The sequence below is a fragment of the Pyrenophora tritici-repentis genome, chromosome 10 (genome assembly GCF_003171515.1).
Source record: "Pyrenophora tritici-repentis strain M4 chromosome 10, whole genome shotgun sequence".
Taxonomy (NCBI): Eukaryota; Fungi; Ascomycota; class Dothideomycetes; order Pleosporales; family Pleosporaceae; genus Pyrenophora; species Pyrenophora tritici-repentis.
The window spans coordinates 34,872-61,578 of record NC_089399.1 but is presented as its reverse complement, the minus strand read 5'-3'; the positions used below and the strand labels follow the sequence as shown (position 1 = coordinate 61,578).

Here is a 26,707-nt window from a genome sequence, read left to right as displayed (position 1 = left end):
TACCACAGTCCCTACGTCCCCGGACAGTACCATCTCTGTCACGTGAAGGGTCGGTATAAAAGCCGTGAAACGACAGGCGCTTGCTCCGAGTTGTTGACCAAGTGCAAGATGGGCGCACGCGCTGGGGTAGCTTGTGAGTCGCGAAGGCGTCCGGATCCGGGACCTTATGCATCCGAAGCTACAGAAGGCATCATATTTTAGTGGATTCTGTTACAATCACAGGGGTTCTGTGCACACAGAAGCTCTATGCACACGCTTACTTCCTTCTTATCAAATGCCGAAAACGTCGCGACAGCCAAAATCAAGAACGATATTTCGATATCGGAGTATCGTGAACTGCAGTACTTTGAAGGACATCCAGACACTGCACTGAGTGCGAACAAGTGCGGCCTAGAGTCAGGATCTATGAGATCATCTTCCTCGATATGTACATTCCCCTCAGCTGGACTCTTCTCCGTGTCTAGTGTGCTCTTCCAGAATCAAAGCCGGAGGCCCACGGAAAGGCCGTATTGCTATATGACGAATGTGCTAGTCTAGATTAGGGCCGACCTTGCGACGCAAGTGCTAATGGATTTTCTGCACAATAATACCAGGGTTAGAAGGCTGGAAACGTCCGTGTCACACCAAATCATTGGTGGGGATACGCACCTGTGCGCATACAACTTGCGAAATGCGGACCATTGCCCCGAGGAAGGCCGTGTACGTTTTTGGTACGCTCGATGTTATATGAACTTTGTTGACCCCATGTCAAAAAGTTAAGCCCCTACTTTCAATTTTCATCCCCTTGGTTCAACTTTCAGTGCATGGCAGACGCACAAGATGGCCGAAGTAGCGACACTTTTCAACGACGATTGGGAGTTCCAACGCTCTGGACAAACTGGCTGGAGCAACGTACATCTTCCTCACGATGCTATGCAGGTAGAAGGGCGGCGGGAAGACGCCCTCGCTGGAACTCATGGCGGATTTTATCTCGGCGGAATGTACAAGTATCGCAAAACATGGCAAGTGCCTACTTCTCTGGAGTCCAAAGTGGTCGCTTTGAGCTTTGATGGCGTTTACCGGCACAGTCGCGTGCTGGTGAACGGCACAGATGTCGGCGGTTGTCTGGCGGGCTGGACCAAGTTTGAAATTCGCGTAGACTCTTACCTGAAGCTCGGCGAGAGGAACACCATCGAAGTACATGCCGACAACAGTGAACAACCTAACGCTCGCTGGTACACTGGAGCCGGAATTCATCGCAGCGTTCATCTCATGGTTCGAAACCACAATCTGCTTCGCAAGGACGGGATCAGGCTGGCAACGCTTTCCGCCAGCGGACTTGCTCTTCTCACCTTCGAGGTTTTGCTCGACAACGAAAAGAAAGATGATGTTGAAGTATCTCTGGAGCTTTCGAGAGGAGGAAGGAACGCGATCCAGTGGAGAACGAAAACGAAAACGTCTGAGCTGAAGCAAAACTTCGAGATATCGAACCCAGATCTATGGTCGGTTGAGACCCCGAATCTCTACGACTGCACTGTCGTCATCAATGGCGATCTCTATAAGTTCAAGTACGGTCTGCGCACTCTGCAGTTGAAACCTGGTCATGGGTTCCTGGTTAATGGCCAGGCTGTGAACTTGCGTGGTGGTTGCATACACGCAGATAACGGTATCCTCGGCGCAGCATCGTTTAAAGCTGCTGAACTGCGGCGCGTGTCGATCATGAAGAAGAATGGCTTCAACGCTATTCGTATGTCGCACCATCCATGCTCAGAAGTTCTTCTACAAGCATGTGATGAGGTAGGCATGTACGTCATGGATGAGTTTGCCGACTACTGGTACGAGGCAAAGTCTAAATATGACGATTCCAACACCTTCAACGAACGCTGGGAGTACGAAGTCGCTTCTCTTGTGGAACGAGCTCGTAACCACCCTTCAGTTGTTATGTACTCCTTAGGTAACGAGGTCACTGAGCCAAAAACCGCCTACGGACACACGATCGCGAAGAAGCTCCTGGACCTCACGCACAAGCTGGATCCATCCCGACCTAAGACTATCGCGGTCAACCTTATGCTGGCCGTCATGACGTATTCAAAAATCCCGCCGGGCGATCCAAACACTCCTCCCGCAGATAACAAAGGCGGCCTGGAGGATATGTTATCTAGCTCTTTCTTTAACATCATCTTCAGTGTGTTGCTCCCAATCATGCGGTACATCCCAAAATTCAATCACACCAATGTTGTGACCAATCGACTTTATTCGTACATGGATGTTGCGGGCTACAATTATGGAGACATCCGGTACCCATTAGATGCCAAATTACACCCATCAAGGATGATGCTCGGTACGGAAACTTGTCCACCTGATCTTCCCAAGATCTGGGCCAACGTTGAAAAGATTCCAAACCTAATAGGAGACTTCATGTGGACTGGATGGGACTACCTTGGCGAGGTAGGCATTGGCGTGCACGACTATGAGGCAAGCAGGTTTACCCCTGTGAAACTGTACAAGCCTTGGCCACATATAGTAGGGGGCTGCGGCGCTTTAGACATCACTGGCGTGCCCAATGCTTCGGCTTTCGTAGCCCAAGCATGCTGGAAAATTTTGTCTCAACCCGTAATTGCGGTACGTCCATTGGACATCTCTAACTCGTATTACAAGGCGACACCCTGGCGAAATTCCGATGCGATCGAGGGCTGGGGCTGGAAGGGTTGTGAGGGCCAGAAGGCTTACATCGAGGTCATCACTCAGGAAGAGGAAACAGAACTTTTCCTAAATGGCCGCTCGCTTGGACGCGCAAGTAGCAACCAAGCCAACAGATACACCGCTAGATTCTCGACAGCTTACGAGCCTGGAGAACTTCTTGCTGTTGCATACTCTGGCGGACAGGAGCGTTCGCGCTCCACGCTCCGCTCCGCTAACGTTGCTTCAGTCAAGATTGCCAACGAGAAGTCCGGTGAACTTGTCGCAGACAGACAAGATCTAGCGTACCTTGAACTTCAACTCGCTGATCAGGATGGAAATATCGAGATGAACGACGACGATACCCTAACCGTCGAGGTACATGGAGATGCCACTCTGGCAGCGCTTGGGTCCGCATACTATAGGAATCTGGATTACTTTGACGGCAATGTTCATAGAACATGGCGAGGGCGAGCCTTGGCAGTGATACGTTCCGGCAGTAGGTCCGGAGATGTTGTCGTTACTGTAAGCAGCGCAAGGCATGGATCTTCGTCGATTACAATGAAGCAGAGGGCTCGATAGTGGCGTGCATCTATCTCCAAAAGCACGCTCAACGCGACACTTCAAGGATAAAGCAATATTTAGGCCTGAGGTAGGAATGAGATGAAAGCCATTGATGATTTCCCAAATTTCGACTTGCCATCTACCGATGTTATGCTGTAAGGTCTGTTCTCGTTCTACAATTCGCTACGTAAGCACCGAGCCTGCATAGCACTGTGACACACCTCAGCATACTAACACACAGTGTCTCTGCCTATAGCACATCAAGCCTCTCGTTGCAGTCGTCACTCAAACCTATCTTTGTCTAAGACTCGCATCAAAGACAGACCATACATCTAATAGACCTTTCAACTACTTAAGTCAACGCAACAACGCGACTTCGGCCCACATGTGTATCTGGCTTAGCCGTCAACGACTGTAATCACGATAGCAGATTGTTCGACGCGCTAGTATGGCTCACAGCAGCTCTCTTCTCAGCAGAGCTGGTATCAAGCAAGCCAAGCAAGCAGTAGGCCTACTGCTTGACTTGCTTATTTGGAGTCATCTGCTTGACTTGCTTGCGCTTGATTGGCTGAAATTAGAGCTGCTGCTTGCTTGCTTGAAGGTGCTTGATTAATATATACCCAAATAGGAAATTACATAGTGTTGAGTATCAAGCTCTCGCTGCCGTCGCCGCCGTCGCCGCCGACGTCCCATGTGCTAGTCTTGTATAATAGCTCTATCTCTCTGTCAGTTATAGTTGACTTCGCAGCCATATCGTCGTCCCCAAAACCAGCTCTCCTCCATCTTCTTACGCACTGTATCGCCGCCAAAAGCTTGGGTGATATACCTCGTCGGCGAGGCTCTAGTAGATCACCCAGCTCACTAAACATACGCTCACACTCACAACTCGAAGCCGGGATGGATAGTACGTCAAGGGCAAGCCTGCTGAGATTGGGATACTGCTCGCGAAGCCCTATCCAATACTGTATCGGGTCTAGCGCGTTGGGAGAGTCCTTCTCTGCCACTGGCTCACAACGCCTCCATCTAGTATACTCGTCATCGTCGTCGGTGGATCTCGTGGGATTGCAGAGGCTATCGATCGCGTCGTCGAGGTCGTTGGAGAGCGTTTGGGGCCGTACTCGAGGCTTAGGCAGCGTTCTTTACTCAGCCCACAGAGCGTCAAAATTTCGGTTATTAAGCGAAAGCCACTCAGGTTTTTCTGCCCATACTGTATCGCAAAAAAGCTTGTAGCGTGGATGGAGTATTGTTGCAGCGTAGTAAGCTGGAGTCTCGTCTAGCTTGCTGTAATACTCGCGGGCTTTGATGAGAGCAGCGCGGAGGTTGATAGCGAGATGATCTTCTGGAGCTTCGGCGTGCTCCTCGTGGTTAACGGAGTCGAATTTCTCGAGCTGTTGCTCGAGCTTGTGGAGTAGTACTTCGAAGACGGGTATAATCTCAGCGACTAGGCCAAAGCTACCTTGGCTATGTCCCTCAAGGCGCTTTGTGGCTGTTTTGAGTGGCCCGAGTATATCAATATACTCAGTAATTACTTGCCAATCGTGAGCCGTGAGGCCGTCTGATTTCATCCAAGTAGGCGTTTTTGGCACCTTGTTGCCTTGCTCGATCGCGCGCTCCACGCGGAGCTTCGTATCCGATATATGATAGTTAGCGTAGGCGTTGACAGCAGGCTGCAGCTTAGCCGCGCGCTCAAAACAAGAGTAGTAGGAGTTCCACCGGGTAACAACTGGCTTGATGGGCTGCAGTATTTTGATATCGTCGTCCGCAGTAGATAGCTCCTTGTGGGCAAGGCGCTGGAAGCTCTCAAAAAGCTCATACTGCTGCGGTGTTTTGATGTGGTTGATCACAGCCAAAAGTATACCCAACGGGCCGTCGCTCCGCCACTCCTTCATGAGCTGGTGCTCTTCATCTAGCTCAACTGCCTCACCCACGTTGTTATCGTACGCGTCGCCATCTACGCCCCAAAGTAGAGTCTGCCCGATGAGATTGAGCGTGTGAGGACCGCAGCGGAGTCGGCGGTGAGCAGCGTTGAAGCCGAACTTGGAGGCGAGTGCGGTGATCGTCGTGTCGTTATTGTAGGCGTTATCGAGCACGAAGTAGCCTATAGTACGAGCTGTTACTCCAAACTTTTGCAGCGTACTGTATACGATCTCTGCCATGTTCTCGCCTGAGTGAGGGCCCATGAGCTGAGGCAGGGCGATAGGCAGGTCGATAAGCTTGCCAAGGCGATTGACAAAGTGAGCTACAATCCCGAGGTAGCCCTTTTTGCCGCCCTTCGTCGTCCAGCCGTCAAAGCTTACGTGTATTTTGCTAGCAGCTTCTGACAGCGCCAAGACTATACGCGGCAGTAGGTGGTTGTATAGGCGCATAACGTATACGCTCACACTCCTGTGAGACTGCCAAAGCGCTGCCTCTGCCTGTGGATTGGCAGCAGCTATCATCTCCCGAAAAGCTGACTTTTCGAACTCAGATATTGACTGGTTGTTATCGACAAGCCACGCAACTGCAGCTAGCCTGAAGCGCTGTACATTAAAGTTGCTGAGCTCGTTAGCAACTACTTGTGGGACTGAAACGCCAGTCATAAGCATGCGGCGGAGGGGACTATCACAAGCTACACGTAACTTTCCAGGTGGAGTATGACTATGGCCAGGTCGATTCTCGCAGAGGTGGCGCGCTGCTGCTGTAGTTGCAGCTGATGGATAAACACCAGCAAGCCCAGCGTCAATATACTTGTGGATGTGGCAGAACTTGCAGATAAAGTACGTTGTAGTCATGTCAGATCGAAGTACAACTCGATAGCCATGTCTATATATCCAGCTTGGCGTGCGGCGCGAGGTTGTAGGCGGCTTGATAAAACGAGGCAAGCGATCCCAATCTATGCCCTCGTAGTTGTCCTCAAAGTCTCCATCGAGCGCCTCATCCATGTGAGTTAAGGCCTCATCTGCTGTATTTGATGAGACAACAGTTGCCTCCTCGCTGCCCTCAAAAGGCGCTACGATCTCAGCTTCGGGGCGGGAATCGCGGAGTTGTGACTCGAAAGTAGAAACGTAGGAGGCCTGCGGCGGCGGCGGCGGAGACGGCGTAGGTGGAGTAGATAGAGATGGAGATGGCTGCTGAGTATCACCAATAGATATCGGCTGGCTGGCGGAGCCTGATGGGGCGACTCGGGCGCGCTTTTTGGGTGGAGCTTTGGCGGCGATAGAGCCGTTGGAGACGCGTTTTCTGCCCGCCATGGAGAGTTGTACGATAGCTCAAAAAGGACGACACTAAAAGAGACACGTGATATTAGCGACGGCGACGTTAAAATGGCTGATATGAGGTGGCTAGTACGAGCGCGTTGATGGGAGGCTGAGGTTTGTAAGCTAGCTTACTCAGCTGGAAAAAGTGCAACACCACGATCGGTATCGCGATATCACCATCTACTAGAACACCAAAATCCTCAAAAAGTCAATATAAGCAAGCACTTTCAAGCAATCAAGCAAGCAGTACTCTATCTGCTTGACTTGCTTACAAATTTATATAGAGCTGCTTGACTTGAAAGGTCAATCAAGCTTTCAAGCAAACAAGCAAGTAGACTCCGCAACAATCAATTCAATCCGGTCACTCTCCTAGACCCACTTACCTATCTAGGTAGGGCTTAAACTCCTATAGGTAACTACTAGGCTTAAAGCGGTAATCAATCAATCCAATCTGAACCTTCTAGGACCCACTTAATTGATTGTTGCGGACTGTGCAAGCAAGCGCTTGCAAGCAGCTTGCTTGATACCAACTCTGCGCGACAGCTCTGGAGAATACAACCATTGCAACAATAATTGCCCAACTAACTCTTCAAAACTCTCTGGTGTTTCAACCTGTCCTTTCCAGGAATGGGACAGGTGTAATGATCAAATACGTTGGATTAAAACTGCGCCTTTCCTTTCTTGCTACTTCCGCAATCCAGCCGGTGCAAGCTCTCAAAATATACTCAATGGCTTGAGTAGCCATCACTTCACCCATTACTACAGGCAAGTCTGAGATACATATGCTACAAAACCCGACCAGTGATCGGAATGGTCTGGTCTGACTTGGTCTTGGTCTGGTCTAGACCGCCAAGACTTGGTCTGGTCTGGCGATTTTTTGAGACCGTGGTCGGACCGGTCTAGATGATCGGACCGGTCCGGCTATAAATAGGTCCACGTGACTAGATCTTAGACTAATCTAGCCAGAAAATTTAGCACAATATGTGTTGAGAAGATGTAAGGTTCAGTCCAGGTCGGCGGGGATGAGGCTCGTGGAAGTAAGCCCGAGCAGAAGGACCGACGCGGAATGATGATCTGTCATGTAAATCCCCAGATCATCATGATAATAAGAAGACAGAACAACAGCTCTTAGTGTAGTTCAATCCAATACGTGGTGACCTAACATACCTCTACTCGGTTCCCTATGGTAGTCATACCACCAGAGGAGACCTTGTTCCAATAGGTTATGAGCCCGGTTGCCTAACCCAACGTTATTGGTTTTAAACACCTAACCAAGTCACGAAGGACTTAGATTCAAGCAGGAATCGGAAAAGAGAAAAAGTCGTGTACAACGCGGTTGACACGCAACCATACTTACACACACCGTCTCCACGCTCGAGAACCGATAACGACTGCACCACCCGCAGAACATCGCCCGCATCGCCCGCATCGCCCGCATCGCCCGCATCGCCCGCATCGCCCGCATCGCCCGAATCAACCGCATCACCCGCACAAGATGGCTGCAGAGAAGGAAGAATGGAAGATCCCCCAGCTCACAGCCGAAAACCACGATACTTGGTTTCGCCGAAACAAGGTCAAGCTTAAGGGAAGAAAGTCTTCTATGTCTGCGAGAAAAATCTGGTACAGCACTGTCAAATAGCAACAGCTAGTAGACTAACGGAGGCTATGGAAGAGTTGGAAATTGCTGAAACAGACAAGCATACCAAGATCCGCGTCAACATTGAAAAAAGAGACAAGTACCTAGAAGATGAAGCCACTGCAATCGATCTCTTGTTTCGGTCGCTTAGCGAGGATGACCAAGCCCTCATTGACGAATACGATACTGCCTTCCAATTCTGGGCCTACCTACAAAAGAAGTACACCCAAACTGACGCCACAACTGCCAACATATACATGACTAGAATTCAAACGTTCACATTTAATCCCGGGAACACGATTGTTGGATCATGGGAGAAGCTAAAGGACTACCGACGTAAACTTGTAGCAGCAGACGCCGACACCAACGGAGCTTACAAGGACTCTGCACTACTACTCGTTCTTATCAGATCACTTCCGAAAGAATTCAAGACTACGATTGACACCTTAAACGCCCAACTTAACCTCACGGTTGAACAGAAACTTAAGTTTCTGGAAGAGAAGGAGGTTCGAGACCAGCAAGACGCCAACGAAAAAGCTCTTCCAGCATTCCGAAAGACGGAGAAGTATGTTCCGCCTTACAGGCGTCGAAATCATAAGAACTCGCCACTATCGTCTGACTCCGAATCTGGTGCCAAATTCACGGTCCAATGCTTCCTTTGTGATGGAGTCCATGGCGTACGAGACTGCCCAAGACGTGAGAGAGCTCGAAAGCTCCTTAAGGAATACGACGCTAAGAAATCATCTAAGCTGCTCGTTAAGACACCTAAGCAAAGGAATTCCCACAAAAGGACTGGCAAAGCATATGGAGCCGAAGAAGTCAATTCAGAGTCAGATGAATTATCTGAGACCTCAGACTCCGAACCCGAGGAAATTGAGACATGCCGTCTCTCAAAAGACATCGTCGGTAAGGCCTCTCCATCTACCTGGGCTGCCGACACTGGCGCATCCTCTCACATGTCTGACCAACCCTCATTATTTAGACGAATGATTAAGATCAAACGAAGAGTCGTTCGGGTTGGAGGGGAGAATTATATGCGGACTGGAAAGGAGAAGCTCAAGTGGTGTGTAAGGATGGATCGTCGACATGGCTGTCAGAAGTACTGCTTGTACCTAACCTTGGAGTCAATTTGTTATCAGGAAGAAGAATTTGCGCAGCAAGCCTGAAGGGTCGTTTCAATTCACACGCACTATACTTCAAACTAGGAAAGAAGGTTATTATTGAAGCAACTATGGACGACGGCCTCTACGTAGTGTCACACATTGCCGATGGATACCAAGAAACAGCATTTCTAGGCACGGAACTCCATGCACCAGTTAAGAGCGAGCTTAAGGTTAATGAAAAGGAGAGATACTTGCTGTATCACAGACGCTTCGCACACCTAGGACCTGCAAAGATTGCTAAACTCCACGAAGTTACAACTCTCCAGAAGAAGATTCAAGTTCCAGAGAAGATAGAAATCTGCGAAGTGTGTTCTCTGACGAAAATGAAGAACAGCATCCCTAAGCAGCTGAGAGAGCATAAGGCCACGAAGCTAGCCTTAGTACAGTTTGACATTGCAGGACCCTTTCCAACATCTCTGCGAGGAAACAGGTGGTTCCTCCTTATTATTGACAGTTACACGCGAAAAAACTGGGTTATCCCGCTGAAGAAAAAGGGAGACGCACAAAGGGAACTCCAAATCTGGAAGACCTTTGTAGAACATCAAACTGGCGAAAAGGTTAAAGCTGCTGGAACTGACAACGCACCAGAACTTCTACAGCAAGCCGAGGAATGGAGAGTTACACAGGGCGTGCAGAGATGTCAACAAGCAAGTCAAGCTGGCTTGATTCTTATCGATTGCAGATCACAGACCATTCTCTGGGACGTGCCACTGTGCACGAGCCTCTATATTGTCTGTGATCTGCAATCGATAAGAATCAAGCCAGCTTGACTTGCTTGTTGACATCTCTGAGGGCGTGGAAATTCAGCCTACAACAATTGCTTCCTCACACCAGAATGGACCAGCTGAGCGAAACATCCAAACCGCTGAAGCTGATATGAGAGCAATGCTGAAAGACGCTGGTTTACCAATTGAGTTTTGGGATGAAGCTGTCGAAGCAGACGCATACCTGCGAAACCGCACAAACACAGGACCCACGATCAATGGAAAGCAAGTCAGTCCTGAAGAGGCATTCACAGGAACGAAACCATCCATTGACCACATCCGTGTATGGGGGAGCAAATGCTATTCTTACATCAACCCCAAAACGATTCCAGCAGACCAACGACATGACAAGCTCGTGGACCGTGGCAGAGTTGGAGTATTCATGGGATATTCTGAGACAACAAACAAGCAGTTCAAGTTCTATTCGCCAGAGCTTGGATACACCTCAAGGACAAGCCGATTATCAGTGGACGAATACACCCCTGGAGGAAAAGTTGAACTACGACTGCGAAACATACCAGCTGGACCACAAGGGACGCAGAATACGATGCCAGACCGAAAACCAAGAGGAAGACCTAGGAAGGATCTGGAATCATCTCCTGCAGAACCAATGGAACCACCTCCTGCCAAATCAATGGAACTATCTCCTGCAGAACCAATAGAACCATCTCCTGTCGAACTAATGGAACCATCTCCTGTCGAACTAATGGAACCATCTCCTGTCGAACCAATGGAACCATCTCCTGCAGAAATAGTGGAGCCAGTTCCCGAGAACCCAATAGAACTGTCGTCGGCAGAGCTAACTCCCGAACCAGTTAAGCGTCACAGAGGAAGACCAGGGAAGCTAACGACTATTCCCCCTACTGCACCATCTGATGAGCGGGTTCCTAATCTTGTGGACGAAGAGGGACCCGAAGAACCGTATACCCAGTCTGTACGAGAAGAGGAGGCTCCACGATACTTCACCAGACAAGCCAAACGAAAGAGGTCTAACGAAGAGGTTGTTGAGGACGAGAGATTTAGCAAGATCGTTAAAGCTATGCTAGCCCAAGCTGGCCTTATAGAAGAGCAAACACGACTATCTGAGAAGGCTTTTGCAGCAACCGAGATCGCAGGAATCCAGATCCCCCAGACACACGAGCAAGCTATCAACGACCCAAAGTATGGAAAGCAATGGAAAGCAGCAATACTTGAAGAGATAATCGCGTTAATGGAGAATCGAACCTGGGAGGAAGTTCCAAAGCCAAAAGACGCGAACATGGTTGATTCAAAGTGGGTTTTTACAGTCAAAACAAATCTCGACGGGACTGTTGAGAGGTTTAAGGCACGCCTTGTGGCAAGAGGTTTTACGCAAGTACACGGAACAGACTATAACGAGACTTTCGCCCCGACAGTTCGCATGGACACCTTACGTCTGTTTATGGCCACTGTCGCAGCGGAAAACCTAGAATGTTTTCACTTTGACATCAAGAATGCTTTCACAGAGTCGCATTTGAAGGAAGAGATCTTTCTTAAGCAACCCCAGGGAGTAGAAGTTAAGAAAGGATACGTCCTTAAAGTTCTCCGCAGCCTATATGGACTCAAACAAGCTGCTCGTGACTGGAACTTGTTAATAAAGAAAGAACTTCTGGCATGGGGATTCGTGCAAAGCCTTGCCGACCCGTGCATGTTTATCCACGAAGAAAAACAACTCCGTATCCTCGTCTACGTTGACGACATTGCTGTTGCCGCAAAAGATCGAGCTCAAATTGATTGGTTCTACAAGAAGCTTTCTGGAAGATTCAACACCAAGAACCTAGGGGAGATTCATAAGATCCTTGGAGTACGAGTTACGCGAGACAGAAAGCGCCGCACAATCTACCTCGATCAAGAACAGTACATACACGCAGTACTTGACAAGTTTGGAATGTCTAGCAAACAACACAGAGACAAGAAGATTCCATCCGCAGATTACACGTCATTTAGGCCAGCCACTAACAACGACACCCGAATCGACATCACTGAATACCAGCAAGTGATAGGGAGCCTTATGTTTGCTATGGTTCTTACACGCCCAGACATTGCATTCACCCTCGGAAAGCTAAGCCAATACATGAGCGATCCAGCAGAACATCATGGCCATGCGTTGAAGAACCTGCTACGATATCTAAGGTCGACAGTAACAATGAAGCTACGCTACGGACCAGGGGGAGTACACTCGCAATTTGTCATCTACTCTGATGCTGACTGGGCAAGCGACATGGTAGACCGAAAGAGCGTTTCAGGGAGCACTGCAATGTTCTACGGAGGTCCAATATCATGGTCTAGCAAGAAGCAACGGTCTGTTGCAACGTCAAGCTGCGAATCTGAATACATCGCACTATCAACATGCTGTAAGCAAGGCCAGTGGATTGCTCAAATGTTCAGAGATCTTGGGTTCCCAAAGTACATTGGAAAAGACACCAACAAGGTCCAGATGCTAGGAGATAACCAGGGTGCCATTGCACTTACAAAGAACCCTCACCTTCACGAAAGATCAAAGCACATCGACGTCTGTTATCATTTTATCAGAGACCTAGCAGAACAAGGTAAACTCGACGTGGCCTACGTGCCAACCAGAGATGTCAACAAGCAAGTCAAGCTGGCTTGATTCTTATCGATTGCAGATCACAGACAATATAGAGGCTCGTGCACAGTGGCACGTCCCAGAGAATGGTCTGTGATCTGCAATCGATAAGAATCAAGCCAGCTTGACTTGCTTGTTGACATCTCTGGTGCCAACTGTAGATATGGTGGCTGATGGAATGACAAAGCCGTTGCAGCGAGTCGCATTCGAGAAATTCAAGAACCAATTAGGAGTTGTCCTTAGACCGGACCTGCCCTGAGGGGGAGTGTTGAGAAGATGTAAGGTTCAGTCCAGGTCGGCGGGGGATGAGGCTCGTGGAAGTAAGCCCGAGCAGAAGGACCGACGCGGAATGATGATCTGTCATGTAAATCCCCAGATCATCATGATAATAAGAAGACAGAACAACAGCTCTTAGTGTAGTTCAATCCAATACGTGGTGACCTAACATTAGACTCCGCAACAATCAATTCAATCCGGTCACTCTCCTAGACCCACTTACCTATCTAGGTAGGGCTTAAACTCCTATAGGTAACTACTAGGCTTAAAGCGGTAATCAATCAATCCAATCTGAACCTTCTAGGACCCACTTAATTGATTGTTGCGGACTGTGGTGCCAGCTAGGTTCAGGCCAGTGTCAGCGGGTATTCCGTACCAGCAAAAGCTTGAAAAAACATTGGCGTATAGATCACGGATGGTCAGCAAGCAGCAGGGGAGGACGGCCAAGTCAAACTAAGCAGAAGAGCGTGCAAGCGCAGATGGAGAAGGGGTACCGGCTAGTCCATTGCCAGCGATTATTCGGGAGCCGGCACGGATCGCAGTATTTCCAGGTGCAGCCGCCCGACGAGGATGGCCCCGACGTCGTGCCTGTAGACGGGGCAGCAGCATGGGCGCAAGTGGGCGAGCAGATGGCCAAGGCATGGCAGGATATCGAGAGGCGTGCGCAGACGACGATCCAAGAGGGCGAGCGCGACGAGGTGAACCCATGGCTGGAGCGGACGCAGTGGTTGCCGTACCTAGTGGGCATGGAGAGGCCGGATTTGTTAGCGTGCATCGAGGAGCCCGTGGCAGAGCCCGATGCCAGGCAGGAGCAGCAGGCCGAGCCGGTGGAAGCAGCGATTTGGGCAGCTATGGATGGATTGGCGCGGTTCAGCCAGGCATCGATTATTGACCGGATTGGCGTGTTTATACGGTTGGAGGCAATTCGCACAGAGATGCACCAAACCCGGTTCCAGCCGTTGCAGCCGTATATGGACAAGGACGCCATTGTCAAGCACACACGACCATGGCAGCAGATGTTAATGTTTTTTGCACGCACACAGAAAGAGCACGCGTGGAAGAGCCCCAAGTATCGGTTCACGCGGCGGCAGCGAGAGGCATGGGAGGTGTTAATCGAACAGGCAAAGCGGAGCATAGAGGGAGACGAAGAAGATGAAGCCGAGGATATGGACGAGGAGAGAGAAGAGCTGGACGAGGAGATGATGGACGACATAGACGAGTCGATAGAGGTAGCCGAGGAAGAGCCAGGTCAGGGAGAAGGCCCCGAGCCTAAGAAGTTGTCTAAGATACAGAAAGCGTGTTTGGAGTTTTGCATTGCATTACTTAACCACCGCATCACCCGTAGAGAGTATGACAGCCCGCTGGTGTGCGCGTTGGCGGTGCTGGGCGTCAAGGAGGACGGGTGGAAGGGGCCGGAGCAGTACCCGCCGATATTGTCGGCGGTGATCAAGATCGCTCGGTTTATGGTCGTGCAGAAGGGACTAGAGATGTCCGGGCCCGACGAGGATAGCGGCGATGAGACGGACGACGACTTGGATGACAGCGCGTACGAGAGCGGGCCGAGCCAGCGACGGCGTCCCAAGGGGTGTTTGCAGTTAGTGCAGAGGATGATGGACCGGTTTATGGTGCGCGGCAGCCATAGCCCCATGCAGTGGATGTTGGATTTGCGGACGTATGGATTAAAGATCCATTACAACACTACAACCCGCGGGCATGTAGAGTGGACGAACGGCGACGAGCTGCTGTACAAAGAGCTGCATTTTAGCATGGCGCAGTTCCGCGGCATGGTACATGGGCTAGCTAGCGAGAGCCGGCGATTATTGACAGAGGAGTTGATGTTTGGCAGCAAGGCAGCGCCGGTGCCAGCAGTGCCATGGGAGAGCATACGTGACAACCCAACCGACGAGCGGCCAGGATGGAATTTTTTGAAGGATCATCGCACAAGCATGCCCGTCGACGGCGAGAGGTGGTTATTTGAGCGGGTAGGTAAGAGCGCCAGCATCCGGAGTCGGTTCATGAAGCCCGGGACGCAGTCAGGGGTAGACCGACAGGCAGTGGAGCGGTACATGGACCGGGTGGTAGAATTTCGCGAGAAGCTGGCGGTGTTGATGCATATGACGGGCGGGCAGCCAGCGCGAGGGCCGGAGCTACTGAGCGTACGGCATAGCAACACAGTGCAAGGGGGGCATCGCAATATATTCATCGAGGACGGCATGGTAGTGTTTGTGACGCGGTACCACAAGGGATACAAAGTCAGCGGCGACGTCAAGATTATCCATCGATATTTGCCGCGCGAGGTGGGCGAGCTAGTAGTGTGGTACATGTGGCTGGTGTTGCCGTTCCAGCAGCGGCTCGAGGCGTTGGTGTGGGAGAAGGAGGCAGTTTCGTCGCATATGTGGCCAGCAGACCCCAGCGGCCGCAAGTGGACGACCGATCGGCTGCGGGAGGCGTTGAAGCGCGAGAGCCGGATCGCGATGGGCCAGGAGTGGACGTTTGCCGGGTACCGGGAGATGGCGATTGGCATCAGCCGGCGGTTTTTGCGTGGATCGACAGCGTTCCAGGCAGATGAGGGCGAGGAGAACAAGGAGTGGGCTGAGGAGCAGGCAGGAGATTCGATTGCCGACGAGCAGGCGGGCCATACGTCGCACGTGGCGGGACTGGTATACGCGCGAGGGATCATGGAGCAGTCAGGGGCCGTGGCGGATAGGCGGCAGCAGTTCCGGGCATCGAGCACGGATTGGCATAGATTTTTGGGCTTCCAGGCAGGCGTGGACGACCAGAGAAGAAGCAGCAAGCGGAAGAGAGCGCCGTTTGAGAGCGAGGCAGACGAGGCAAGGGTGGATCGGTGGCAGCGGCTAAGGAAGATGGACGCGAGGGCGCAGCTGAAGCGCATGATGGGCGAAAAGGCCGAGTTCCGGGGCGTTCAGGAGGCAGCGATCAAAGCCATCACAGCAGGCGAGAGTCCCGTAGTAGCGGTGATGCCGACGGGGGCAGGCAAGAGCTTGTTGTTCATGTTGCCGGCGTGGGCAGAGCAGGGCGGCACGACGGTGGTGGTAGTGCCGTTGATCGCGTTGCGTGGCGACATGGCACAGCGGTGCAAGAAGCTAGGGATATCGTGCGTAGAGTGGCAGAGTCGGCGTCCGCCAGACGCAGCAGCGGTGGTGTTAGTGACGCCCGAGTCGGCAGTTGGAGAGGAATTTGCAACGTTTTTGAACCGGCTACGAGCGACGCGGCAGCTAGATCGGATTATTATCGACGAGTGCCATATTGTGTTAAACCGGCAGTACACGTTCCGCAAGCAGATGCAGCAGCTAGGCAAGCTGGTGGCTGTAGAGACGCAGATGGTCATGTTGACAGCAACGTTGCCACCCAGCGAGGAGGACGAGTTATTCCGGCGAATGCATTTTGAGCGTGGGCAGGTAAGAATGTTTAGGGCACCGACAGCACGGAGCAACATAGCGTACCGGGTGGTAAGGGTAGAGAAGGAGAGGAAGAGACAGGAGGTAGAGGCAACGGTGTTGGCGATGGTACAGCAGAAGGTCCGAAAGTATAAGAGCGGCAAGATTGTAGTGTACGGCAACTCAGTGCCAAAGGTCAAGGGGTTAGCCGAGAAGCTCAAGTGCCATGCGTATCATCACCACGCGGTTGGCAAGGCAAGCATGTTGGGGAGTTCATGGGCGGCAAGCAGCGGGTGATTGTGGCAACCAGCGCGTTGGGCATGGGAGTGGACGTGCCCGATATCCGGTGCATTGTCCACATGGATTGGCCGTTTAGCGTGTTGGATTACGCGCAGGAGAGCGGGCGAGCCGGGCGAGACGGGGAGCGGAGCGAGGCGATCATGATGGTGCAGGACGGCGAGCAGCGAGCGGCGGATGACAAGCAGGGGGAGGCGGAGCAGCGGTTGGTGCGAGCATACGTCGAAGGCATAGACGAGGCGGCGACATGTAGACGGGTAGTGTTGGACGGGTATTTGGCAGACTTTCCAACAAGCAAGTAAAGCAAGTCACCGCTCTAAACTTGACTTGCTTGGTTCAAACATAGGCTTTACTTGACTTGCTTGGGGTGATTTTTTTACTTGCTTGACTTGCTTGTATTACTTGCAAGTACTTGGATTACTTGACTACTACAAAGAGATTAAGCTACATACAAATTACCAAAACTCAGTGTTCCACTCTAGTATGTTGTAATCTCCTACAAGCTGCTCATCTGAAAGCTTAGCCTCGCTACAGTTGTACGGTTTATAACCAGCTCGCACCCATGACCTTACTAATTGAAGAGCTGCGAGTAGCTCACTGCCCAGAGCACGTCGTTTAGGTTCAAGAAGGTCGCCAAGCTCACTGAAGAGGCGCTCACAGTCGCTGCTTGATGCTGGGATAGTCATGATATCGATTGCAAACTGCGCTAAATGCGGGTATTTCGGCAGTAGTTGTATCCAGTATTGGACAGGATTTCCATCTGCGTTGTACTGCTCCTGCGTCCACTGCGGCTCTTGTGTTTTCCAGCGCTCAAACTCGTCAAGTGGAGCCTCTCGGTCATTGTTGCGGCTAAGTATAGCAATAATTGCCTCGTCTATGTTGTTGCTACTCGGCGCAGTTGTATACCGCTGGCGTGCTCGTTGAGGTTTGTATGCCGCCCAAAGCTGTTGGAACGACGCGTTGGCACTAGTAAGCCAATCAGCTTTGTCTGCCCACGCCACATCGCAGTAGTTCTTGTAGTACGGGTGTAGGCAAACAGCGGCGTAGTAAGCGGGCGAGTCGTCGAGCTTGTTGTAGTAGTCGTTGGCTTTGCTCCACGCGGCGCGGAGGTTGACGTTGAGGTGATCCTCTGGAGCCTCGGCATGAGCGTTGAAGTCGACGTGCTCGAACGGGCGCGCCCGGGCCTCAAGCTTGCTGAGTACGTACTCAAAAACGGGTATAACCTCATAGATTGCGCCGTATTTGCCATCCTTAGAGCGTCCCTCGAGGCGTTTTGTGGCGTACTTGAGCGGCTCTAAGCAGTCCTGGTACTCTGCAATCACCGCCCAGTCAGCAGCTCGGAGCCCAGTTGATCTCATCCAGTTTGGGGCGTCGGGCCGCTTATTATTCCGCTGCGCAGCGTGCGCATCTTCAAGGATAACCCTATTGATATGATGCTCAGCGTACAAGTTATACGCGGCTTGAAGCTTGGTAGCGCGCTCAAAAGCAGCATAGTATGAGTTCCAGCGAGTGACGACAGGCTTGACTGGCTCGAGTACTTTGAGACGCCCTTCAGCAGGCAGGTTGTTGTTGGCAAGGCGCTGGTAGCCACGAAAAAGCTCGTACTGTTGCGGCGTTTTGATATAGTTGATGACGTCAACTAGCACTCCAATAGGGCCATCTTTCCGCCACTCTCGCATATACTGCTCCTCGGTATTGTACTGCTCTTGAGTGTTGCCGTAGGCGTCTTTGTTGGTGCCAAATATAATAGCCTGGCCGATGAGGTTAAGCGTGTGACAACTGCAGCGGAGGCGCCGGTGAGCGGACTCAAATTCGTACTCGCGCGCGAGCGCGGCGATCGCAGTGTCGTTGTTGGTAGCGTTGTCGAGTACAAAATAGCCTAATCGGTCGCTTGTTATTCCGTATGCTGAGAGCGTCGTCGAGATAGCTTTGGCAATAGCCTCACCGGTGTGGGCGCCAGCGAGCTCAGGCAGATCGATTGGTAAGTCTCGTATTATTCCAGCTGCGTCGGCAAAGTGAGCGACTACTCCAAAGAAGCCACGTTTACCACCCTTTGTTGTCCAGCCATCAAAGCTTACGTGTATTTTGCTTACTGAGCCTGACAGGGTGTCGATAACTTGCGGTCGTATAGACCGGAACAACCTCATCACAAAGGTAGAAACGCTGGTATTACTTACCCACAACGCTGCCTCTGCCTCTGGGTTGGCAAATCTCATCATCTCTCTAAAATCAGGCGTCGTAAGTTCGCTGAGCGGGTGGTTTCGGTTAACAAGCCACATGACAGTGGCTGTTCGAAAGCCCTCTACGTCGAAGTTTCCAAACGCGTTAGCAGTGTTTTGTTGTACGTCTAAACCAGCGTCAAAAGCTTGCCGCAACGACAGCTGGCCTCGAGCTCTCTGCGCTAACTTTGGGCCATCTTTCGTAAGGTTGTGGCCAGGCTTTGGTTGGCTGAGATGGGTGGCTGCTGAGGTTGTAGCCTGAGTAATGTTAAACAAACCACCACGGCCAGCGTCGATAGTTTTGTGTACATGGCAGTACTTGCACACAAACCAGATTCGAGATGTAGCATGGCGCTCAACAACGCGGTAGCCATACTGAAAGATCCAACTTTTTGGGCGCTTAGAACGCGCCAATGGCTTGATAAAATCAGGTAAACGTGCCCAGTCAATGCCGTCAAAGTTCTCAACTAGTGCGCTGTTTGTCTCATCCTGACCACCCTCTCCAGCCTCAGTTGTAGCCACCGTGCCAGCTCGGCTGCCCTCGGTGGGCGCGACAATCTCAGCCTCCGCCTGCGACTCTAAGAACTGCAACTCGAAGGTAGGTATTGGCGGCGAGGCGTTAGCCTGGCTTGCGGCAGCTAGGGTTTTGCGAGGTGATCGACGCTGAGGTCTAGGCTTAGATGCAGGCTTAGATGCAGGCTCAGGTGAAGCCTCAGGAGTTGAGGCGACGTTGTTGGTGGCAGCGGCTACTTTCGTACGTTTGCTCCGAGCAGAAGTTTGTGGTAGGCGACGTTTGGCCATATTGGGGGTATCAGGGCAGTATAAATCACTGGAAAACGCGTTGCTATAGGGGATACTGCATTGCGATAGGCTTCTAGACAGGCGTACGTCGAGATTGGAGCAATGCGCTAGACTAAGGCTAACGTTATTTGATAGCCGCTTAGCCTGTTTGGGACTCAACCGAGGCAACTGCAACACTTCAAAACCATCGCGACATCTACCGTACAGCAGTTTTAGCACCCTCATCACAGTAACGCTAAAACAACCAAGTAAACCAAGTAAGCCAAGCAAGCAAAGTATCTTGACTTGACTTGCTTGCTTAGCTGCCCAGCTCTTACTTGACTTGCTTGCTTGGTTTAAACCAAGCAAGTCAAGCAAGTAATCCAAGTCAACTTGCTTTTTGGAAAGTCTGGTATTTGGACAGGCGCGAGGCCGAGCGAGCTCGGTGCGAGGAGGGAGAGGAGAGGTGTGACGTATGCATGAGAGCCGACGGGGAGGAGATGGAGGAGGAGATGGAAGAGATGGAGGAGGTGGAGGAGATGGAGGAGGAGATGGAGGAGGATATGGAGGAGGGCGGCAGCAGCAACGAAGAAGAGGCGGAGACATTGGAGAGGGAGCAAGAAGAGGCGCGGCAGACGTTTAATCAGCAGCAACGAGAACAAGGCGGCCCGCGACAGAGATTGATACAGCAGCGGCAGCAGGAGTTCGCCGACGTCGAGTGGCTGCGTAGGCAGCTGGCGCAATGGATAAACCGGTGTGGGTTATGTGAGGCAGTAGGCCAAGGATCGAGCACACACGATGTACGGCAATGTTGGCGACAAGAGAGCCAGCAGATCAAGCAGTCGATTAAGAGGATGGAAGAGACAATTAAGTTTGAGCGTTATTCGGGTTGTTTTTGGTGTGGAGTGCCGCAGGAGATATGCAAGCGGTGGGAAAGGAATAGTTTTGGGCGATATCAGAGAGTCCAAGACGGGGATTGCCAGTATAGAGGGGTATTAATAGGCGGGTTATTAAGTATAGCATTAGGGCGGAGCGAGGTAGGAAACCGATGGACGGCGCGGTTAGAGGAGTTCGGGGTTAGTAATTCAGGAGCAGGGCCGACGTTGTTTGAGTTTTTAGGAAAAAAGCGATTGTTAGAGACGGTTGAGAGCAATAACTTAGCAGGAGAGTTTTGTTGGATTACAAGATTAATAGGCGAGTAGAGGAAATATAGAGAGTTGTAACGTTGACGAGGGTAGCTCCAACAGCTCGAGTAGCTCGGATAGTGTAAGCAGCGATAAAGGCAAGAGCAGCAAGATTAGCGAGAGCGTAGGCAGGGTTAGCAGCAAGAGAGATAGCAGCAACAGTGACGATAGTAGCAGCAGTAAGAGTAGCGACGAAGGCGAGGGTAGTAAAGATATTAGAGGTAGCGAAAGCAGCGGCAACAGCGAGAGCAATGAGAGCAACGACAAAGACGAGGGCAGAGAAGGTAATGAGAGCGGCGAGAGCAGTAAGAGCGCAGGCAGCGTTGGTAGCGAGAGCAATAGCTGCAACAGTGGCGATAGTGGCGACAGCGAGAGTAGCGAGAGTAGCGAGGGCAGCGAGGGCAGCGAGGATAGCGAGAACAGCGAGAGCAACTTGATGGCAGGCAGCGTAAGCAGTAATAGCAGCTTGAGCAGGGAGGAAAAGCGAGGGTCGTGACGACGGCGAGAGTAGCTCCAATAGCGAGAGCAGCAAGAGCGAGAGCAGCAAGAGCGAGAGCAGCAAGAGCGAGAGCAGCAAGAGCGAGAGCAGCAAGAGCGGCAAGAGCAAGGAGAGCGAGGCAGGCGAGGCAGGCGAGAGCAACGAGATGGCAAGTAGCGAGAGCGTAGGGAGCGAGAGAGGCGAGAGAAATAAGAGCAGCGACATGATAGGTAGCGTCGGCAGCGAGAGCATCGAGAGCCGCGCATATAGCGAGAGTAACGAGAACAGAGCGAGTAGCGGGAGCAGCGACGACGGTAAGGACAGCGACGAAGGCGAGGACAGCGAGGATATTAAGAACAGGAGGCGTGGGAGCAATAGGAGGGTAGGAGAAATAGGGAGGATATTAAGAGCAGCGCAAGCAGTAGGGACAGCGAGAGTAGGAGCCGCAGCGGCGAAAGGAGTTGTAGAAGCCGTAGCAGCGGTAGGAAGTGAGAAGCAGCGAGAGTAGCACGAGCAGCGGGGGACAGCAGGGACAGCGAGAGCAGTAGGGAAAGCAAGAGCAGGGGCAGAAGTAGTTATAGCGGCCGCAGGCGTAGTAGGAGCGGTGGGGAGTGAGGAGCAGAAGCGAGGATATCGATAGCAGCGAGAGCAGCGAGGACGGCGGGGATAGTAGGGATAGCGGGATCAGCTGTGAGAGAAGCGAGGATAGCGAGAGTAGGAGAGCAGGAGCCGCAGGCGCGATAGAAGTAAGAGTAGCAAGAGCAATAAAAGTAGGAGGCGCAACAACAATAGAAGCTTCGCAGTAGCCGTAGGCGCAGGAGGAGCAGGAGAATTATAATTAACAGCGAGGATGCGGAGAGTAGGGGCCGCAGCGTCGGCAGAAGTTATAGAAGCCGTAGAAGCCGCAGAAGCCGCAGAAGCCGCAGGTATAGAAGGAGGCGTAGGAGATAAAGGGCAGTAGCGAGTGTAAGGAGAGCAGCAAGAGGGGATACCGCAGCAGCGATAGAAGCAGAGCAGTAGCAGTAGCAGTAGCGGCAGGAGCAATAGTAAGAATATTAAGAGCAGGGCGAGTAGTAAGGACAGAGGGGGATATCGGGCAAAGCGAGAGCAGCGGAGAAGGCGAGAGGAGCAAGGACGGCAGGGATAGTAGAAATAGCAAGAGTAGTAAGAGTAGTAAGAGTATTATTATTATTATTATTATTCCATTAGAGTCCTTTTTCAGTCAGAGACTATGTAGGACTTTGGCCGAAGGCCGTTCTATCTTGGTTTTTCTAATTTACATGGTTTTCTGGTATGGTTCGCTAATATGGTTTTTGGCTTTTCTACAAAAGATAGCTTGTATCTGTTTGTTGCCAGGTGCTAAAGAGCAGTTTGATAAGTAGAAAGAGATGTAGCAGCGGGCTCTTGTGGCAAAGGAGAGGGTTGTGGTTTTAGTTTTATACAGTGTCTCTCTGTAGGTCTTCTGTTGGCTGTCCTAGGTACCATTTTCTTGTTCCTATTCTGGTGCTAGTGATAAAAGCTAGGGTTGCTTCTATACCTATACTAGTGTGGAGTAGTAGTGGTAGTGTGACTGGGCGATGTTTGATTGTTTGTAGGAGCGTTTTTCGATGGTCTTTGTATAGATGACAGTACAGTAGTAGGTGTTCTGGCGTTTGGATGTTTTGGCAGGTGCAGCGATTAGAGTCTCGTTTCTTAAATCTCTTTAGGTAGGAGTTGAAGTATCCGTGTCCTAGCTTAAGAGAGTAGAAGGCGCTAGAGGTTACTCTTTTCGTGTTCTGTGGCATTTGGATGGTTTTGCTGATTTTAAGAGGGTATTTGGCTGAGTAGGTAGCTTTGTTTAGAGCGGTTGCTCTTGCTTTGTATTTCTCATACTCTTGGCGTTGTTCCGTTTGTTGTATCCTTTTGATTGTCGTGCCCAGGTAGGCAATGCTCTTTGTTGTTGATCTGGGGTCCTCTTTGGTTGCTTCTTTTGCTAGGTAGTCTGCTCTTTCGTTTCCAACTATATCTGTGTGTCCAGGTGCCCAGAGTAGGTGGATGTTTGCTTGTTTTCGTCGGATCGTATTTGCCGCTTTTAGACATCGGAGTTGCCAATGCTGTCCTGGGTTATCTGATAGGTTTTTAAGCCTGTAGATTGCTGCTTGGTTATCTGCGTAGACCTCAAATTCCTGGTCGGTTGTAGCGTTCTTTGCTGCGTATTCGAATGCTCGTGTGATCCCTTCTAGTTCGCCGTTGTAGACTAGCTGGTATTGTCCGATATTAACTGTTTCTGAGTAGATCTCTTGCTGAGTTGAGTTGTAGACTGCTATCCCAACTCCTATTCCTTTTCCTTCTTGTGTTTGCGAGGCGTCTGAGTATATTGTCGTGTAATTGTCTAGCCTTGTTTTAATGTAGGCTTGGTGCGCATTTGCCTCCTCTTCTTTGGATTTTTGAGAGACTGTTACGGTATAGTTTAGAGTATCCCATGGCCTAAACCGGTATGGGATAGTCTGCTCTGTGTCCCTTTTGTTGTTTTTAGGAATTGCGTTAGTAATAGTTTGTAGCTGTCTGTGCTGGTTTGGTTTCTTTGAGCGTTGGAGATTAGTTGATTGGATCCGAGTTATTGCCTTTGCAATTGGATGGGTGTTGGCTAGCAGGTTTGCTCTGCTTGCGTAGTTCCGGATAGTTGAGTTAAGCCTAATTGCTGGTGGTAGTAGGCTCGCTTCGAGGCTTGTAGGGACTGTTGGTGCTGTTCTAAACACTCCTAGTGTTTTTCGACAAGCCAGGTTGTGTAGTGACTGTAGTTTCTTTGTAGCGTAGGGTTGGTTTTGCCAGTATATTTGTGCTCCGTAGTCTGACACGCTGGTTACACATGCTAAGTATAGTTGTCTAATAGCGTGTGTTGATAGGCCGAGTTCAATGTTCGCTAGTCTTCCTAGCCTGTAGAAAGCTTGTCTGGCTTGGCTTACACGTATAGACACATGTGATTTGAATGATAGTCGGTTGTCTAGATAGATACCTAGCCACTTGACAGTGTCTTTGTGTTCTATCCGGTCGTTGTTTGGGAGTATGAGGGCTCTTTCTATCCTCTCCTTCTTAGCGGTGAAGTGGATTAGCTCTGTTTTGGATGTGTCGAAGATAATGTCTAGCTGCTCTCCCTTGGCAAAGAGTGTAGCTATCTCTCTTTGCAGTGCTCTTATGTTTTTCTTTAGAGAGGTTGATGAGGTAGTAAGAGATAGGTCGTCGATATACGATAGTTGAAAGCTTTGTAAGGCTGGGAATAGGTCTCGGATATAGATAAGGAAGAAGATTGGTGATACTGGGCTGCCTTGTGGGATGCCTGCTCTAATCTTGCTAAATTCTTCAATCTTATTATCGAATGCTAGTCTTAGGGTCCTGTTGGAGAGAAAGGATTTCGCCCAGCAAATTAAGCTAATTGGGAGTCCAAGTTTCTTAAGTCGGTCTAGAAATCGGTTGTGTATGACGTGGTCAAAAGCTCCTTTGACGTCCACGAACACTGTGGAAGTAATTTGGCCTTGCTGTTTTTTGTGTTGAATCTGGTCTACTAGGAGGAGAGCGGCGTCTATTGCAGATTTCTTGTTTCTACCTCCAATTTGTGAGGGGTGTAGGAGGTTTGTGGTTTCTGCTAGACTAGCTAGTCTTTTGGCGATAATTCTCTCTAGTACCTTCCCTAGGCTGTTTAAGAGAGTAATTACTCTATAAGCTTTCGGGAGAGAGTAGTCTAGTTTAGATGGTTTTTTGAGAATTGCTCCTGTAGCTGCTTTCCAGCACCGAGGGTGGTATCCGTAATTGAACAAGATTGAGTAGGCGATGAAGAGGATCTCTGGGTTGAACTTAAACGTAGCGGTTATAATATCTTGAGTAATGGCGTCAGGCCCTGGTGTACTACTTTTAACTTTACTAGAACAGGCTTGTTCTAGTTCAGAAATTGATAGTTGCGGCCAGTCCCAAATGCTCTCTTGATAGTTTAGAAAGCTTGGTAGTTCTGCTGTTGGAGGAGGAGGGAACAGTGCTTTTCTAAAGGCCTTGCACTTTCCTTTGAATGTTTTCTCTAGTATCTCTCCATGGATAGGTGGAATCTTTTCGACCTTTTGATCCTTTGTGTATGCCATAGCTTTGTAGATAGACTGTGGGGTTTCTTGTTCTAGAAAGCTATTCCAATGTCTCTTCTTGGCATCCTTGATTGCTCTTGCGTAGGTGTTCCGCGCTATTAAGAAGTCTTTCTTGAATAGATATGCCTCTTGGATGGACAACTGTTGCAATTGTTGTGTGTAGACTCTTTGGCAGTGAGTAAGCTCTCTTCTTAGCTTAGTAAGCTCCTGGTTCCACCAGGGTTTTGGTTTAGGACCTAGTTTGACTTTTGGGATTGCTTTGTCAGCTGCTAGTTGGATAACTTGCGTAATTGCTTCCCCTATCTCCTCTAGTTTGCTTTGAAGCTCCTGGTCCTCTTCTAGAATTAGATTCTTGCAATCTTGTTTCCTAGGGTCGTTTATCTCGCTTATGTGCTGTAGCGTGATGTTGTTTTGAATAGCCTCGTTTAGGGTTTTTTGAAAAAGTGGCCAATCCGCCTTTTTTGTGTTAAACTTGCGTTGGTTTATTGGATTGTCTACTTGGTCGGTGTCTGATCGAATTGAGAAGAGTAGGCCGTAGTGGTCAGATCCAGTCTCCGTAGTGACTTGCCAGTCAATAGCTTTGTCAGCTAGGTCTGGGGTAACTAGGGATAGGTCTAAAACTGATTCTCTTGATAGGTGTGGCCTAAAGAAAGTGCCCGTTCCTGGTGTGTTTAGAAGGCTAAGGTTTTGGCTTTCTATCCATTCTACAAATGGGGGTGCTCCTGGGCTCGTCGATGTGCATAGTGGGTCCCACCACTGGTGGTGCTCATTTGCGTCTAGGAGTAGAATAGATGACTCTGGTAGTCTTGTGTTTGTGTTTAGAAGAACTCTTGGGATAGTCTTTATATCTCCTATACCTCTCTCGTTGTATAGGTTGAAGATATTAAACTTATGGTTTCCTTTCTGTACTACTAGTGCTATAGCGTCTGGATCTGACGTAAAACCTTCTAGTAGGTGGGTTTCTGCTAATAGCGTTCTAGAGATATAGAATAGCACTCTAGGGCGGAGTTTTGGTTCGGATTGTGGGAGAATTTGGAGGTATGCTGCGTGGCTAGTGGACCTAGTATCAGCGTAGTCGTTGTTTCTTGTTGGTGTGAGCCAAGGCTCTTGGACTGCAATTATATCAACCCTTAGTTCGACAGCTAGTTGAAGAGTAGACTCTGTAGCCTGGATACTCTTATTCAGATTCGCTTGGAGAATCTTAATGCTGTCTAACATTCTGTTGTATATTGGTTCTTATTGAGAAGCTGGCACTATTAGTAGTAGTATGACTACCTAATAGAGCGCTCTCTAAGGCACAACGGTAGTGGTGGTACGACTCGTATTGTATTGACTAAGGA

General features: G+C 50.3%; 9 protein-coding genes across 9 annotated transcripts; 5 read left to right on the top strand and 4 right to left on the bottom strand.

Moving 5' to 3' along the window:
* Positions 1 to 819: 819 nt before the first annotated feature.
* On the top strand, positions 820 to 3,161 carry PtrM4_038390 (LacZ, Beta-galactosidase-beta-glucuronidase; the record flags this gene model as incomplete). The annotated part of the gene is made up of 2 exons (XM_066104284.1): positions 820 to 3,108; positions 3,159 to 3,161. The coding sequence occupies 2 exons, from the start codon at positions 820 to 822 to the stop codon at positions 3,159 to 3,161; spliced, it is 2,292 nt and encodes a 763-aa protein (XP_065958848.1).
* Positions 3,162 to 4,361: 1,200 nt separating this feature from the next.
* Positions 4,362 to 6,143, bottom strand: PtrM4_038380 (uncharacterized protein; the record flags this gene model as incomplete). Its single annotated transcript, XM_066104283.1, has 1 exon — positions 4,362 to 6,143. One exon carries the CDS (start codon positions 6,141 to 6,143, stop codon positions 4,362 to 4,364), a length of 1,782 nt encoding a protein of 593 aa, XP_065958847.1.
* A 1,810-nt stretch (positions 6,144 to 7,953) lies between these two features.
* Positions 7,954 to 9,260, top strand: PtrM4_038370 (UBN2 multi-domain protein; the record flags this gene model as incomplete). Its single annotated transcript, XM_066104282.1, has 2 exons — positions 7,954 to 8,060; positions 8,111 to 9,260. The coding sequence occupies 2 exons, from the start codon at positions 7,954 to 7,956 to the stop codon at positions 9,258 to 9,260; spliced, it is 1,257 nt and encodes a 418-aa protein (XP_065958846.1).
* Positions 9,261 to 9,325: 65 nt separating this feature from the next.
* Positions 9,326 to 12,650, top strand: PtrM4_038360 (uncharacterized protein; the record flags this gene model as incomplete). Its single annotated transcript, XM_066104281.1, has 2 exons — positions 9,326 to 9,961; positions 10,023 to 12,650. The coding sequence occupies 2 exons, from the start codon at positions 9,326 to 9,328 to the stop codon at positions 12,648 to 12,650; spliced, it is 3,264 nt and encodes a 1,087-aa protein (XP_065958845.1).
* A 731-nt stretch (positions 12,651 to 13,381) lies between these two features.
* Positions 13,382 to 16,597, top strand: PtrM4_038350 (RecQ, Superfamily II DNA helicase; the record flags this gene model as incomplete). Its single annotated transcript, XM_066104280.1, has 1 exon — positions 13,382 to 16,597. The coding sequence occupies one exon, from the start codon at positions 13,382 to 13,384 to the stop codon at positions 16,595 to 16,597; it is 3,216 nt and encodes a 1,071-aa protein (XP_065958844.1).
* A 455-nt stretch (positions 16,598 to 17,052) lies between these two features.
* PtrM4_038340 (uncharacterized protein) lies at positions 17,053 to 19,617 on the bottom strand (the record flags this gene model as incomplete). Its single annotated transcript, XM_066104279.1, has 1 exon — positions 17,053 to 19,617. One exon carries the CDS (start codon positions 19,615 to 19,617, stop codon positions 17,053 to 17,055), a length of 2,565 nt encoding a protein of 854 aa, XP_065958843.1.
* A 530-nt stretch (positions 19,618 to 20,147) lies between these two features.
* PtrM4_038330 (uncharacterized protein) lies at positions 20,148 to 20,446 on the top strand (the record flags this gene model as incomplete). The annotated part of the gene is made up of 2 exons (XM_066104278.1): positions 20,148 to 20,322; positions 20,439 to 20,446. 2 exons carry the CDS (start codon positions 20,148 to 20,150, stop codon positions 20,444 to 20,446), a joined length of 183 nt encoding a protein of 60 aa, XP_065958842.1.
* A 329-nt stretch (positions 20,447 to 20,775) lies between these two features.
* On the bottom strand, positions 20,776 to 21,483 carry PtrM4_038320 (uncharacterized protein; the record flags this gene model as incomplete). The annotated part of the gene is made up of 1 exon (XM_066104277.1): positions 20,776 to 21,483. One exon carries the CDS (start codon positions 21,481 to 21,483, stop codon positions 20,776 to 20,778), a length of 708 nt encoding a protein of 235 aa, XP_065958841.1.
* A 1,211-nt stretch (positions 21,484 to 22,694) lies between these two features.
* Positions 22,695 to 26,585, bottom strand: PtrM4_038310 (uncharacterized protein; the record flags this gene model as incomplete). The annotated part of the gene is made up of 1 exon (XM_066104276.1): positions 22,695 to 26,585. The coding sequence occupies one exon, from the start codon at positions 26,583 to 26,585 to the stop codon at positions 22,695 to 22,697; it is 3,891 nt and encodes a 1,296-aa protein (XP_065958840.1).
* Between the last annotated feature and the right edge of the window lie 122 nt (positions 26,586 to 26,707).